At 40.1% G+C, this 16,983-nt stretch overlaps 1 protein-coding gene across 1 annotated transcript in view; it reads right to left on the bottom strand.

The window, feature by feature from the left end:
- Positions 1-1,441: 1,441 nt before the first annotated feature.
- The window catches only part of PASD1 (PAS domain containing repressor 1), a 64,678-nt gene continuing 49,136 nt past the window's right edge, over positions 1,442-16,983 (bottom strand). The window contains exons 9-14 of the mRNA XM_037989290.2: positions 11,720-11,846; positions 7,184-7,404; positions 5,380-5,388; positions 2,900-3,049; positions 2,326-2,523; positions 1,442-1,924 (exon numbers count right to left, since the gene is read on the bottom strand). Of these exons, the coding sequence (XP_037845218.2) occupies positions 1,442-1,924; positions 2,326-2,523; positions 2,900-3,049; positions 5,380-5,388; positions 7,184-7,404; positions 11,720-11,846 (1,188 nt within the window). The remainder of the gene's footprint in view (positions 1,925-2,325; positions 2,524-2,899; positions 3,050-5,379; positions 5,389-7,183; positions 7,405-11,719; positions 11,847-16,983) is intronic.

Here is a 16,983-nt window from a genome sequence, read left to right on the forward strand (position 1 = left end):
CAACAGGACCGAGTGGATCAGACAGCTGTTGCCAAAGCTGGATGTAATCCTGTGGGGTCTCCAGGGTGCTTATGGTTGAGTCTGAAGTTATGGGAGACTGAGGAATGCTAGAAGAAGAAATTGTCTCAGAGTTTGAGGTATCTGTCAACGGCAGCTGGTTCATGGGGGGCCCTTGATACACCTCAGGATAAAAACTGTAAGAGAAGAAAGCTGTTGCAATGACGTGGATCTGGACATGATAACAGATGAGACACTCATGTGGTCATCAGTAGGTGCTTCAGGCACATTTGGTTTTGGTGGCCACACCATAGGATTCACTTGTTTGTATTCTCACTTTGGCCTAAGATTCAACTTGTCAAAGTAAAGTGAATGCAGACACTGACAGAAATTACAATCCTTTGTCTCAACTGGTTTTATTTATGTTACTTGGACAGTCTTGGTCCTGCTACAACTATGCTCTCTGTGATCTTGGAAAGTCATTTCACCTACTTTGAAAGCACTCAGGGAGCCAATGGCTGAGAGGAGACTGTAAGGCAGATTTCCAAACTCCAAATCCAGTGCTCCCTCCACAACCCTAAGCCTGAAAGTCTTGTGATCAATATAGATTTTTGAACCCCATCCCAGACTCTGAATCTCTACTTTCCAAATCCTCCTCAGGTGGATTCTGATGATCAGGTCAGGTGGGCAATAGGGCCCTAAAGCAGTCTACATGTCAAAGTCACTCATTCTAAAGCAAGGCCCAGAAGGAAGTCCAGAGAGCTTTGGGAAGCCTAGCATTCATTCAAAACTATTTAGTGGGCCCCAACTATATGCTAAGCAATCCTTTCATTGCTGGGCAGAACCTTCTCTTTCTAGCATTTGGAACTGAAGACCTTATTATTGGGCAGAAATGTGTTTGTGTCCTTATATTGCCACTCAGGACTTAGCCTTCATGTATTCTTGGCTGATCTTAGCAATCTAGCAATTGTTTCACACTCACTTCCCTCCTACTGTTCATAAATGACAGGGAGATACCTACACTTGGCCTACCGCAATCACCAGATTCCAGGAAAGTTAGGGAATGAAACTGGAAGCCCAGAAGTTATTCAGCTGTGGGCACAAAAGACTTGTCCATAGACACCCTGTGCAAGAGACTAGGCTTGGGGAATCCAACCAAGTGATTTCAAGGTTTGTGGGCTAATTACCTAGCACTGAGGCTTCCTTATCTAGTACTTTCTTCACTGGTAACCCTTTGTTCCATCAATGGATGCTCAGTCATGCACCACACATGCAGAAGGATGATGGCAGTGGCCACAGAGAAGGTAAGTTGAGGGCAAGTTGTTATTGATGAGAGGGACGCTGGTGCCATACGGACAAGTCGTCTGTCTGTGGTCTCAGGCATGGGATCCAGCCATGAGGGAAAAGCAATAATCATAGCCACTATCACCATTCCATGCATGTCTTACCTTTGACTCTCATCTTCCTGTTGCCCACAGTTTTCATCTTGATAGAAGCCAGAGGACTGTTGTTCAGCTACTATCTGGATAGGAACAATGGGTTGGGTCTGTAAAAGCCTAACAGGGTTATTGCAGAGGGGCACAGATACGCCACTTGGGTTTTGCAGGCACATCTGCATCCTCTGATTCCCCACGATGACATTACGCTTCAGTGGCTGCTTTTGCAACTGCTGACTCTGCTGCTTCTCCTTTGGCTCTTTCTGCAGCATCTGCCCCTGCCGCTTCTTCCGCTCCTGCAGCTTCTTCTTCTTTTGCCACCTCTGCTCCTGCAGCTTCTTCTTCTCCTGCATTTTCTGCTCCTGCAGCTTCTTCTTCGCCTGCATCTTCTTCTGCTTCTGCACCTTCCTTTGCTCCCTCAGCTGCTGCAGATGCTTTCGTAGCTGCCGCTGCCGCTCCTTCAGGCGTTGTTCTTGCTGCGCCAGTTGCTGCTGCATCAAAAGGCAACAGATAAAAGCACCCTGGTGTCTGCAAGAGCCCCCCAGAAATTTATTTAACACCCCCATTCAATTCTCGCAAAGCAAAACGCAGCAACAGTTGAGCCTCTCTGCACATAGTGATCTGTGTGACTGTCTACTTGTTAGACTGGATACTAGTTGCAGCTGTGCACCTGGCAGCAAGAGTCTGCTAATCCAGCACATATGTACATGTAGGTACACATGGTCTAGTGTGTGCATTCAGGTCTAGGTAGCCCAGGATTTTTTACTATCTTGGGCAAATAAATTGCAGCCAACTGGATAGTCACTACCCCCTAAGGAGAACCAAGTGAGTCAAAGTCCTCAAGAAAACAAAATCCCCTTTCAGATACACAGTTAAAACAGCCTTTCCATACCTGGTTGAAGGCAACACAAGGCTCCTGAAGTTCCCCAGTGTTTTTGAGACAGTTGGATAAAGATAAACCGCAGAAATACTTAACCTCCTTGGGATGTGGGAGAGGCCACTTCACTTGCCCAGTGTGTTGTTTCTTGGGCACTGCCTCTGAAGATTGGAGATCAGGACTGACAATGTGGCATAATGTGTTTGGCTGCTTCTGTAAGGACACAGTACCACAAAGGTCTTATTCACAGTCCACACCTTTCCGTAGGGCATAAGACAAGCTGGGCATGGAGCAGGACTGCCCATAGGCAAGCCTACAGGAAGCCTTGGCTATATATAAGCCACATCAACCACTGCCAAGGCCTGGCTGGGCCAATCTCAGCTCTTGTAGTCAGGAGAAAAAGGGCAAAACTCTAAGTCCCTGCTGGAGATCACATTAGATATCCCATATCACCCTGCGGGCAGCAGCTGTCACTACTGGCAGGCACTACTGACTAACTCCTTAAGGCTTGCCAAGGTCCCTCTCTCCTCTTCCTTCTGCTACTTATATAGAACTGCTCTCTGACCTGAAACCTAGCATCCTCACTGACCCGAAGCTGATCCATCATCAATTCCAATGCATTCTGCTGGTTTTGGATGGCATCACGGAGCAACTGAGTCCTCTCTTCTAGCTGCTCCTTCAACTTCTTCATCAGTTCCAGTTCCCGGTTAATGATGTCGTAGGCAACTGGTGATGATGGCTGTGGGGAGAATTACTTATGGTTCATGTATAGCGACACTGGTTTCTCCAAGTCTTACCATCCTGTTTCATTTCAAAATTTCTGAAAGACTGAAAATGCAAACGGTAGCTCTCAAATTCAGATTTCATTCATTACTAGAAAGTTTGAAAAAAATGGTTAATTTAGGAATTCTAGATAAGAAATGGACCACGAAGATTATTTAGCCTGATTCTTTTCCCAAAAAGAAAGAAGTGGAATTGACCCAGAGACATGAAGCAACCTGCCCAGAGTCCTTAGTGGAAGAGTCATGGGCCAGTGCCAAAGTATTCTGCTCCTGGGTCAAATCACAAATGACAGTCCACCAATAGGGCCCCTGTTAGCAATGCAATAATGAAAACCATCAACTGGCACTTCCTATGTTCCAGGCACTCTTCTAAACATTGCATGAAAACTCACAGGTCTGATCTTCACAGAGCCCTGAAAAGCAGGTACTATTATTGTTCTCATTAACAATTATAGTACTTAGATGAACTCTCCTCTAGGTTCTGGAAATCTAATTTTAACTTGGATAACAGCTTTACATCTGGAAAGAAGCAAATGTGCAGGTTTATAAAAGTAGAGAGTGTGTTATGGGGCAAATGATGCTCCAAACTGGCTGGAATAGAAGGAGTAAGGCAGGTCACATGTAGAGGAGAAGCCAGAGTTTTGTACAGGTTCAGGCAGCCAAGGAACTTGAGATTTTATTCATCAGTCACCTGATACTGCTGTTAGAAGATGTGTTCTACAATCCAGATCTTATCAGGGATGTAACATGCTCAGATCTCAATTGTAAAACATGCCTTCTGGCAGCTGTGCAGAAGATGAAGTGGTGGGAGAAAAGAAGCGTGGAGTTCGGGACAAGTCAATTAGAAGGCTGTGGGAGTAATTCAAGGTAGAGATAATAGGGGCATGGAACAATCCAGAGGTAGATGATATAAAAAGGAAGAGACATATTTGAGAGAAATTAAGAAAATAACAAATGCTGGTGAGGATGTGGAGAAAGAAGAACACTCATACACTGTTGGTAGGAATGTAAATTAGTACAGCCACTATGAAAAACACTATGGAGGTTCCTCATAGAACTAAAAATGCAACTACCATATGATCCAGCAAATCCCACTACTGAATATACACCAAAAGAAAGGAAATCAGTAGATCAAAAAGGTATCTGCACCCCCATATTCGTTGCAGTACTATTCACAATAGCCAACATTTGGAATTAACCCAAGTATTCATCAACAGACAAATGGCTAAAAAATGTGTTATATATACACAATGGAATATTATTCAGCCATAAAAATAATAAATTCACGTCATCTGCAGCAACATGGATGGAACTGGAGGACATTATGTTAAGTGAAATAAGCCAGGTACAGAAAGACAAATATCACATGTTCTCACTCATATGTGAAAGTTAAAAATGTTGATCTCATGGAGGTACAGAGTAGAATGGTGGTTACCAGAGGCTAGGAAGGGAAGGTGGGAGAGGTGGACGAAGAGAAGTTGATTATTTGGTACAAAAATACAGTTAAACATTAGGAACAAGTTCTAGTGCTCAAGTAGGAAAATTAGAGTTAAAACAATTTACTGTATATTTTAAAATAGCTAGAAGAATTGTAATGCTCCCAACACAAAGAAAAAACAAATATTTGAAGTGATGGGTATCCTGATTACCCTGACTTGATCATTACACACTGTATACATGTATCCAAATATGTACATGTATCCAAAACTATGTACAACATAATATATAGTGTGTATATATATATAATATGAAAACCATCAATTGGCACTATACTATTATACTATATATAGTATATGTGTATATATATACACATATACACACATATAGTATATATAATATATACAACTATAATATATCAAAAATAAAATTCTAAGAAACAGATTAACATCCACAATATCTTGAAGTAAAATAAAGTTTAAAAAACAATAATAAAAAAGAAGCTGAGCTGGGTGTGGTGGCTCGCATCTGTAATTCCAGCTACTCAGGAGGCTGACGTGGGAGAGCTGCCTGAGGCTTGAGACCAGCCTGGGCAACAAAGCAAAAACCACAACTCTTTTTTAAAAAAAAGGTGGATGGGATTTCTCAACTGATTGGCTGAGAGGCTGAGAGGGACAGAAGAGAGATGAGATTCTTGGAAAATATCTTTCAAGGCTGAAGTAAGGCCTGGGAACAATTGCTATTTGCCCGGAACTGTGCTGAATACCATGCATATAAACAAGGTCAGAGAGCCACAGTCCTGATCGATAAAGAATTTACAATATTAATGATAAGAAAAAGGTACATATACTTGCAACTTCTAGAAACCAAAAATATACTGTGGTTCATCAGTACCCTTTATGAGTAATGTAAGTACATAGATGAGTTGAGAGAAAGAGAGAGAACACCCTACAAGTTGTTGTTTTCTTCATTTGGAATAAAAATTATATATGTATTTTTAGTCCATTGAAAACTGTTCAATTTGTCCTTCTTTCACTATGCATTGTATGTCTCTTCCTATATGAAAGCAGACGTTCATTACACCAAAAAAAAAAAAAAAAACCACACACACATGAACGCGCACGTACACACACACACACACACACACCCCACACCCCTTTAAACTCAGGACTGGAAGAGACAAACCTTACAGGTTCTCACATCCTCTCACCCTCTCCAAGCAGAAATCTTCTCTGCTGTTCCTGGAAAAGGAGCTGCCAAGCATTGGCTCAAACCTTTCCATTAAAGGAGAGAGGACTTGCTATTTCAAGAGGTGACCTAATCTGTCTGAGAAGGGCTAATAGTGCCAGACTGCTTCCTTGATCCTCTGGAACTACATCTTCCACTTTATGATCCTTTAACTATTTGGATAAAGCTGTCCCTGTCCCTTCCCATTCTTCCCTTCTCAGTGTCTTCAGCAACTGATTAAGATGTTTTCCAGCCCCTTCCTCATCCTGGTCTCCATCTTTTGGATACACTCCAGGTTGTTGATACATGGCACCCAGAAATAAGCCTAATACACTAGCACATGCAGAGGCAGATGACACACATTCATTGCTGGTTATTTTGGTGATTTTTAAAAAGTTATACTGAAAAATTTAATTACAAGTTAATTCAAAAGAGAAGATCAACCTGTCAACAGCAAAAGAGAACCACAACTTTTTGGCATAATAAGGGCATAAATCAGGCCACAGCAGATTTTCACCGAAATTTCCTTTTAAATAGCTCAAAGAATTTTCACAGTAGTCTGCAAATCCCTGCAAGGCAAGACCATTTCAACATGGAGAAACTGAGACTCAGTAATTTGCCAAGGCCACACTGCTGATACTAAACTCAAACAATTGTGTTCTAGCCCTTAATTCTTTTTATTAGATGAGGATCCTTTTGACATGGAGTCACTCGTCTTAGGCTTGGTGATGAATGCACACAATTCCATGTAACTGACCATAAACTCACTAGCTTGGCTTCTAATCCTGATTTTAATAATCCTGTCTAACATAAAAGATGATTGTTCAAATCATGGTTATGTAAACACATTTCGGGGTAGAGGAACTACACAGTAGTTAATCCAATCATTTTGATTTGGCTTTGGACTGTACATTGGTACTGACGTTTCAAGTTTGGGTATATCTAACGACTCTGAAATGCATGTTCTAACCTAATAAAAATTCCACTGGGAAAACCTAGCTTGTGGTGCAGGAAGAGGGTTGGTATGGGTAGGCCAGAAGGTTGTCTTCCCTCTAGATGGTTAGTATGCTCTCACAGGTGATTAAAATCAGGGCTCTTAAAAATACCACCTTTTCTTAGTAGCTAAGCTTCCTATTTGGCTCAAACTTTTCCTCAAGTACAGAGTGTCCATGGGATTTCAAATTAAGAAGAGCACAGGGATTTGGTCTTACGTAGAGAACCTCCAATCTCCCTGTTTGTGAGGGTCCATTGAGTTCTCAGCTGCATCTGAAAATCCAGTACAACAGAAATAGTGATATAGTTTTGAAAAAGTAACAAACGTACTTTCTGCAAAGTGAAACTGGTCACAAGAGTGAAAATTTGCGCTTTGCAAGGTTAGCTGTCTAGACAAACATGTGAAGCGAGTGAAGCGAGACTTTCAGAAGTACCTGAGCACTTGCGCCAGCAGCCCCCAGGTCCACTGAGTCCTCTGGATCCATCAGGCCTGCCTGGTCCAACAGGTCCACTGGGTTCTCTGGGTCCTGCTGGTCCATTGCGCCCTCCTGGTCCACTGAGTCCTCCTGGTCCACTGAGAACTTCAGGTCCACTGGGTCTGCCCTGTACAATGGATTCACCTCAGGCTCAACTTGAAAGTCCTGCAAGGATAAGGCTGAGGAAGAAAGCACAGGGGAGTTCATGACTTAAAAAGCAAAAGTACTGATGTTATCAAAAAGACTGTACGAGGGTCATTTTAGTCCATGTTAAGGATGAGATGTGCCAGGTGCCAGGAATCATTCAGAATATTGTTTTTAAAATCTGTTCATATTTGAAAATGAAGAAAAGGGAGAGAGTGTTTGAAATTACCACTGCCTATCCTCCAGCTTAAGCTAGTGCCTAAACCCACTGCATTTATTAGTGTCATTTCATTCATTATAAAATTATTTTGGCTCTGCTTTTGGAGATTTAGTACCATCCAACTGATAAAACCAAATAAAATCTAGTCATAAATCACTTCTGAACAATTGGATTGCTCAGAATGTGGGACCTTGGGAGTGCTCAAAGTGCTCTGGGAGGTGTTATGACACGACTTGGCTTCAACAGGCCTGAAAAGGACAGTGGAGAACATTATTTGAATAATGCAAAATGGTACAGTTGTTTTTGAAAACCCTTTGTCAGTTTCTAATAAAGTTAAACACATACTTCCCAAATGACCCAGCAGTCCCACAACCAGGACTTGAAAACGTATATTCATACAACACAAAAACTTCTATGCAAATGTTTAATGTAGCTTTATTAATGATCAAAAAACACTTGGAAACAACCCAGATGTTCTTTTACAGGTGAATGAAGTGTTAAAACTTGATAAATTCATAAGATGTAGTACTACTCAGCAATAAAAGGGAATTAACCATTGATTCATGCAAACATGGATGAATCCTAAATGCATTTTGCTAAGTGAAAGGGGCTAGACCAAAAAGGCTAGATGTCATATGATTCCTCTTACATGACATTCTGGAAAAGGGAAACCTGCAGAGGTGAAATACAAATCAATGGTTGTCAGGGGATGGGAGATAAAGGTTGAGTACAAAGAGGGAGCACAAAGGAATTTTGGGGGTGATGGAACTATTCTGTTTGGTACTGTGGTGATGGATACATGACTCTTAACATTTGTCAAAATCCATAGAACTGTATATATCAAAGAGTGAATTTTACTGTATATAAATTTGAAAATAAATTGATCAGGAGGTAGGAAAACCTAGGTGAAAATGCAGACTGTAACAAATGAATCTAATTCTATTACAAATAAATGACATATCCACAGTGATGGGGGTGAGAAATAAAGAAGCTAACGTAGGAACTTCGGAAAACAGAGGTTTGCCTGGATACTGCAAAGCTAAAGCCAAAAAAAAAAAAAAAAATGCACACACAAATTAATTCCACATGGTAAATTTGTTCCTTAAGGGGTACAGGTTAGCAATTGTGAAACTACTTTTTATGAATGTTTATGTATTGGAAAAATCAATAAATATACTATACATAATGAGAGACAGATTTATCACTGTCAGAGATACAAATTACAAATAAGCAGACAGAAAAGGCTAGAATGAACCCTATGATACTGGGCTGGAGTAGGAAATATCAATGAACTCCTGCTGCTGTTGTTGGTTGTTACATGCTGAAATAAATACAGATGGTTGTATATGGTTGCACAGGTTAGTATGAACAGACATCTTTCTTAGCTGTGTCTACTGAGAGAGTTTAGAAGTAGTGACACACCTGTAACAATGAGTACAACTAGCACCCAGATCTTCGTTTCTAAATACCAATTTCCAAATAAAGGACCTAAATAAGGCTCCTTAAAGAAGGGGTTGATTTCAATGACAACATGTAATAACTGAAATAAGGAAGTGAAGGGGGAAAAAAAAGATGCAGACATGATAAAAGGACAAGGGAGCCAACCTAAAAGAGCCCCATGAGCCAAAGCTGGAGCAATTTTTTTTTTAATGATGGTATTGGATTACAAACCAAATAATAAAAAAATGCCCATGAATACATCCTGATGTAAATGAATCTACGAATAAATGAATGAAAGAGAGACAAGGAACAACTCTTTCTTACAGCAAGATGGCAGCTAATAAATACACAAAAAATAAGGGATTTTAAAAAATGGCATTAGAAGTAATTGCTACAGGCCAATCCACTGATGATGCTACAATGTGAAGGAGAGTTTAAGGAGAAACAGGAAACATTATTTGCATGTTCTCAATGTAGCTCCCCTCAAATATTTGGTAAGTACAAAGGGGAAAACAGTATCACCTTAACCAAGCAATCAAGTTAACACCACCAGCAATAAAATATACCATCATGTATATTCTGATATGATGCACTAAGGAGGGCACATCACATCTGTGGTATTCTTTCCCAAAATGCAAGACCTCAATCTCATCTTGAAAAATCATCAGACGAATCCAAATTGAGGGGCATTCTGTCAAATACCTGGCCCATATCCTTCAAAAGTATCAGATGATAAAAAAAAGAAAAGCAAGACTAAGACACTGTCAAAGACTAGAAGAAACTAAAAACACATATTATTTAAATTCAATGAGGGATACTGGATTAGTTATTAGAACAGAAAAACAATTTTCTGGGAAAACTGAGTAAAGGCTGAAGCTCACTTAAAAGTATTGTATCAATGTTAACTTCTTAGTTTTGACAGTTGTACTGTGGTTATGTAAAATGTTACATTAGGGGAAGCTAAATGAAGGTTATCCTAAATGGTATATTTCCCTTATTTTTCTATTTTTTTTCTTTGTGCTATTTTTGCAAATCTTCTTTAAGTCCAAAATTATTTCAAGATTAAAAGTTTGGAAAAGAGAAACATCTGGATTAGGCAGAATGAACCGCTCTGTCACTTCCTATCTGCTCTTTGCAGCCTGGGGTTGCATATCTTACCAGGCTATGGTCATGAGCAAATTGTCCTTCAATCATAGCATGAGTTTGGGATGACCATTGAAAATATTTTGGAAAATTCTGGTTTCTGGACACTTCCAGTGTTTAGACCGTTGGCTAAATTCGTCTGCTTAACTCTTTTTCCACTAAAAGCCATTTTCCAAATCAGTTTAGCATTTTTCTTTTTCTTTTTTCTTTTTTTTTTTTTTTTGAGACGGAGTCTTGCTCTGTCGTCCAGGTTGGAGTGCAGTGGCGCCATCTCGGCTCACTGCAACTTCCGCCTCCTGGGTTCCAGCCATTCTCCTGCCCCAGCCTCCCGAATAGCTGGGACTACAGGTGCCCGCTACCATGCCTGGCTAATTTTTTGTATTTTTAGTAGAGATGGGGTTTCACCATGGTAGCCAAGATGGTCTTGATCTCCCGACCTCGTGATCCGACGACCTCGGCCTCCCAAAGTGCTGGGATTACAGGCATGAGCCACCGCATCCAGCCCAGTTTAGCATCTTTTAATTTTCTGATTCCAAGTAAACAAAGCTACTAAATTATCTATAAGTGATAGTGAGAAACCTAGGAGTTACTTGACTTCTACCATATCAGCCATAAGCTGCTAGTCATCTCAGTATGCTCATTTTGTTGAAATAGTCATCTGGGGAAGGTTATAAGGATTTCTCCATCATTGGCTTAACAGTAGTAAACACAAATAATTCTCTATAGCAAAGTTACAATGATAGGTCCAGATAAACAGGTTTAAAGCAATCAATCTCTTACAAATTTTAGAAATCACAATTATGAGTTCATGGAGTTTGACCTCTCCTGCCAAAAATCAATTGTTTTGGAAGGAATTTTTTAAACACAGCTTTGAGATTGACAGCAACAATGGAAAAGTTGTTAACTAAGAGTTTTAAAAGTGGAGATACTAACACTGGATTTAAAAACTGAAAAAAGAGTGAAATAAAAATTAAAATAGAGCTTACTACTTCTATATAAGATTCCACATACCAATTATTTATGATCAGATTAATTAGGAGATACGATTTGCATTATGCATCCACCATTTTCTTAAGTTTTGTACTTTTTAAACAATTACAGTTATGAAAAGTCTTTAATATTGAAACTCATGAAAGAAATATCACTGTTTTTGACAGATTCTCACTTTCCCCCTTTATTGCCATGAAAACTCAATAACAAGAGGTTTCTTTGGAATCCAAATACTGTGTGATAGCAGAATAGACTACATGAGTATAAAAAGATAAAATGCTATTCCTTCAAGGACTGAGATCCAGTGCCAATTTTTAGAAGATTAATATTAAATAGGAGAAAAGACCATTTCCAAGCACTTGAACCTGTGATGAAATACTCATTTTTATTATTCTCAAATCATCATCTCAAATATTTACAGAAGATGAAGAAAGCTGGAATTCACTCTGTGATTTCACACTATTATAGAGCATTATATTCATTTGAAAAACTGTAACTACGCTGTTGGTCACATTTTTCTTCTAATAGTCCTTATCCAAATGCATAAATGTACCTACCTGGAGATTCAGGAATAGTATACAGGGAAACTGTGCTGGAGCAATAAGTTGAATCAGAATCTACAAACATTACATGAACATTTTCTTGTGGTCTATACTGCTCAACCTCTGCAATATCGATTTGGTCCTGTAAATTTCCAAAAGAGAAAGATAGGATATCGCATTTTGGAGTTAGAAAGAACAGGAAACACAGGCAGAATACAAACTTTGATGCATCTCACATCACAATTTCTAACACTGCTGCAATCAACTGAAAACCTAACAAAAAATCGTCATCAAATACCTCTTTAAAAATATTGCTGGAAGATAACAAGCAGAGATTATAGATGCCACAAGGTATACACTGACAAACTTAAGAAGAGAAACACAGTATACATAATACTAAAAATAAAGGCATCAAAAATGTTTATAGATCAAAAGGCATGGCAAAAACAATTCTGCCTCTCAGTGGTGTCAGTAGGATGCTGTCATGATAGTAGCCAAGGATGGTAGTCACCTCATCTCCCATTCCTCATTATTAGACCCAAACACACTGGTTCACAGAGAAATGGGACAGCAGTGGGAGACCTGCACCATCATTGATAAGGCCATTTTCCCAGAGTTCCTGCACTTGCATCCTAAGCTTAGAGAAAGAAAAGGCCAACCAGGGGCTGTTTAACAACTATTCCATGTCTTTAGGCAGATTAAAGTTGAAAGTATTATTAGCAAAAGTACTTTTAGCAGAGAGGTGAAAAGGCCTCTAAGAGCTTCTAGTGCAATGTTCTCATTGGATAGTGTCAAAGAGGGCAAGGCCATACAGACAGACAGGAGCAGAGTGAGAGACAGAATCCATTGACTCCAAACCCAATGCTCTTTTTCCTAAGTCTGGCTACCTTTAAGCCATTTGTTGCTTTAAACTATATACGCATTTCTATTGAGTGATCCTGTCCTATTTCCTGAACAACTGGATCCTTTTTGAGTAGTCTGTGGATCACTGTCCATTGAAATTTTTTTTTTTTTTTTTTTTTTTTTTTTTTTGAGACGGAGTCTGGCTCCGTCGCCCAGGTTGGAGTGCAGTGGCCGGATCTCAGCTCACTGCAAGCTCCACCTCCCGGGTTTACGTCATTCTCCTGCCTCAGCCTCCCTAGTAGCTGGGACTACAGGCGCCCGCCACGTCGCCCAGCTAGTTTTTTGTATTTTTTTTAGTAGAGACGGGGTTTCAACGTGTTAGCCAGGATGGTCTCGATCTCCTGACCTTGTGATCCGCCCATCTCGGCCTCCCAAAGTGCTGGGATTACAGGCTTGAGCCACCGCGCCCGGCCCTGAAATTTAAGTACCTTGTTTAGCAGTGAAATATTTTACATCCCTGACAAAATATTTTTTTTTTTTTTTGCTTTTGTTCTGGACTGGCTTAAGACACAGACCCATGGTGATTTTTCTACAAGGAATCTGTTTGTTGGATCACATCCCAGTATTTCAACTTCAGGAAATTGTGCAATCTCACTGTTCAAGTGACTATGTTTTATACTCCCTAAAATAAGTGATATGTTGCCGGGGATGTGACAATCTTTTCATTATTTACGACGATATTACGGTGAATCGGTATTCATTAAGAGGAGATATGACCTGTCTCTTTCCTCTTCCTTCTGTTCTTCTTCATAGCCATCTATCGATTTAATCACTAACTCTTTGCTTTCTGGATTATTTTCAATAGAAATTTATATTCTCAAATGTTAATTAAGATGTCCACTTCTGGGCATTCATATGTTTGGGCTTATCAATATAAATGCAGTGAGCTTAAATTAACTTAAATGACAGCATTATGTGCAGTAATGGTAATTGGCCTGGAAAAAAATAAAGCCAAGAAACTACTTTGGAAGCAAAAAGATACCAGCTTAAAATGCAATTAGGACTAAGGTAAAAAAGCATGCATGGAGACAGGAAGACAATCAACACGCTTTTACAGTTTTGAGTGGAGTTTTTGATTCACCTTTATTCTGTAATTGTCTCCACGATTAGTATGCTAAAGGATTTGAAAAGAGAGGCATGGGTTTTGAGGCTGGACATAAAGTAGGCTTCAAATGCAAACTCCAATACCTGATGGTTATGTAAACTGCAAATATGTAGGGGGAGAGGGGGAAGAGGGCATTCAAGAAGTTTGTCCCCAAATCTTTGCATTTTCCCTGTGGTGGCTTATTGTTAAAGTGCTCTGACTAATTTTTAGGAGATCCTTGCATTTTACTTTTTTGGAGGTGGTGGGCGAAAGGCCATAGGGCTTCCAATCAAGACAGCAGACTGGAGAGACATGGGGAAAATGCTAGATAAAATAGAGCAGATTTTTTTTAAAAAAAATACACTGAGTTTAGAAATCCTCTCTGGACCTCATCTCTTATTTACCTGCCACCCCACTTATGTGATTTCCTTTATAGCAAAACTTCTCAAAAGGATTTTTTTATATACAATGTCTCCAATTCCACCATCTTCTCTTAAACCTACTCTGATCAGACATTATCTCCTTGAACCCCACCATACTCCACCAAAACTTTTGTCAAGTTTAGCAATGATCTACAGGTCCTAACTCTAATGGTCACTTCTCAATTGTCCACCTATCTAATCTATCAGCAGTATTTGACATTGTTCATCATTCCTTCTTCCTGTAAATACTTTCTTCACTTTGCTTACCTCCTACCTCACTAGTTACTTGTCAGTCTCTTTTGCTAATTCCTCCTTTTTCTCCCCTAATCTCTTAACTTTGGGTGTACTTCAAGGCTCAGTCCTTGGTCCTTGTTGCTATCTACCTTAGTGACCATCTTCCAGGCTTACAGCTTTAAGACCATCCATACTGATGATTCCCAAATTCAAATTTCCAGTCCAGTATTACATCTCCAGTTGGATGACTAATGGGCATCTCAGTCATAAACATTTTCAAAACTAAGTCCCTGATATTACTTCTCCCCTCAAAGAAAACACCATTGGCTAGGCACAGTGGCTCATGCCTATAACCCCAACACTTTGGGAGGCTGAGGTGGGAGGTCTGCTTGAGCCTAGAAGTTTGAGACCAGCCTGGGCAATATAGTGAGACCTTGTCTCTACAAAAAATTTAAAATTAGCTGAGTGTGGCAGTGTGTGCCTGTAGTCCCAGCTACTTGGGAGGCTGAAGTGGGAGGATCATTTGAGCCTGGAAAGCAGAAGTTGCAGTGAGCTGACCATATCACTGCATTCCAGTCTGGGCAACAGAGTGAGAGACCCTGTCTTAAAAGAAAAGAAAAAAGAAAAGAAAAGAAAAGAAAGAAGAAAGAAAGAGAGAGGAAGGAAAGAGAGAGAGAGGAAGGAAGGAAGGAAGGAAGGAAGGAAGGAAGGAAGGAAGGAAGGAAGGAAGGAAGAAAGAAAGAAAGAAAGAAAGAAAGAAAGAAAGAAAGAAAGAAAGAAAGAAAGAAAGAAAGAAAGAAAGAAAGAAAGAAAGAAAGAAAACATCCCTAAGCTTGTGAATTCTTCCCATAATTTTTTCCATCTTAGTTAATGCAACATTATCCCATCAGTTGCTCATGTCAAGTACCTTAAAATCATCCCTAACTCCTCTCTTTTTCTCACACCCCTCATCAAATGCCAACAAATCCAAGGGCTCTTCTTTCAAAATATTTTCAGAAGGCCGGGCACGGTGGCTCATGCCTGTAATCCCAGCACTTTGGGAGGCCGAAGCAGGTGGATCACCTGAGGTCAGAAGTTCAAGACCAGCCTGGCCAACACAGTGAAACCCTGTCTCTACTAATAATACAAAAATTAGCCAGGTGTGGGTGGCGGGTGCCTGTAATCCAGCTATTTGGGAGGCTAAGGCAGGAGAATTGCTTGAACCTGGGAGGCGGAGGTTGCAGTGAGCCAAGATGGTGCCACTGCACTCCAGCCTGAGTGACAAGGGCGAAACTTCGTCTCAAAATACATACACACACACACACACACACACACACACACACATATATGTGTATATATGTATTATATGTATATATGTGTGTGTATATACACACACACATATATACACACACATACATATATATACACACATATATATTCACACACACACATATATACACATACATATATATTTTCAGAATCTGATCACTTCTCACAACTTCTACGGTTACCACCCTGCTTCAAGCCATTATCATCTCTCGTTTGGACTGCTGAGAGCGCCTCCTAACTGGACTCCTTAACTTCCATTCCTGCCCTTCCTTCCACAGTCTATTCTCAACACTGTGACTCTTTTAATAAACAAGTCAGATCATGCCATTCTTCTGCTCAAAACTCTCTAATCATTCCCCTTTTCACTCAGAGTTAAAGCCAAAATCTATACAATGGCTTACAAAGCCTTACTCAACCCGACCTCCATTACATCTATGACTTCATCAATACCTACTCTCAGCTTTGCTCACTCTGCTCCAGCTGCTCTGACCTTCTTGTTATTCCTCTAAACACCGGGCATGCTTCCACCTCAAAATCCTGCAGAAGTTTTTCCTCTTCTTGAAATAGTCTCCCCGACCACAGATGTCTTCATGGCTAGCTTTCTCCCCTTTTTTAAGTCATTGCTTATATTTAATACTGTACTCCCCCACCTCTTGCATTCCCAAACCTCCTCATCTTGCTCTATCTTTTCAATAAGTCTTCTCACCTTCTTTTTTTTTTTTTTTTTGAGACTGAGTCTCACTCTGTCGCCCACACTGGAATGCAGTGACACGATCTTAGCTCACTGCAACCTCCGCCTCCCGGGTTCAAGCGATTCTCCTGCCTCAGCCTCCTGAGTAGCTGGGACTACAGGCGTGCGTCACCACCGGCTACTTTTTGTATTTTTTAGTAGAGATGGGGTTTCACCATATTGGTCAGGCTGGTCTTGAACTCCTGACCTCATGATCTGCCTGCCTCGGCCTCCCAAAGTGCTGGGATTACAGGCATGAGCCACTGTGCCCGGCCTAAGTCTTGTCACCTTCTAATCAATGATTTCTTTATTTAATATTTTCATCTCGTTATTGTCTGTTTCTCACTGTTGGAATGTAAGTTCCTCTAGAGCAACAATTTTTCACTGTTTTGTTAACCAATGAATCCACTCCCCAATTTAAAACAGTGTCTGGTATCTGGTAGGTGTTCAATAAATAGTTGTTCAATAAATCAGTAAATGAAGGAATCAGAAATGGCCTTTAAAAATAAACACATTTAAAATGTTCGAATATATAAAGAACAAAAGGGAAACCATGCAACAAATAGGACAATATGACAAAATAGTTTTAAAAGTAGAT

Source organism: Chlorocebus sabaeus, chromosome X, assembly GCF_047675955.1.
Source record: "Chlorocebus sabaeus isolate Y175 chromosome X, mChlSab1.0.hap1, whole genome shotgun sequence".
NCBI lineage: Eukaryota > Metazoa > Chordata > Mammalia > Primates > Cercopithecidae > Chlorocebus > Chlorocebus sabaeus.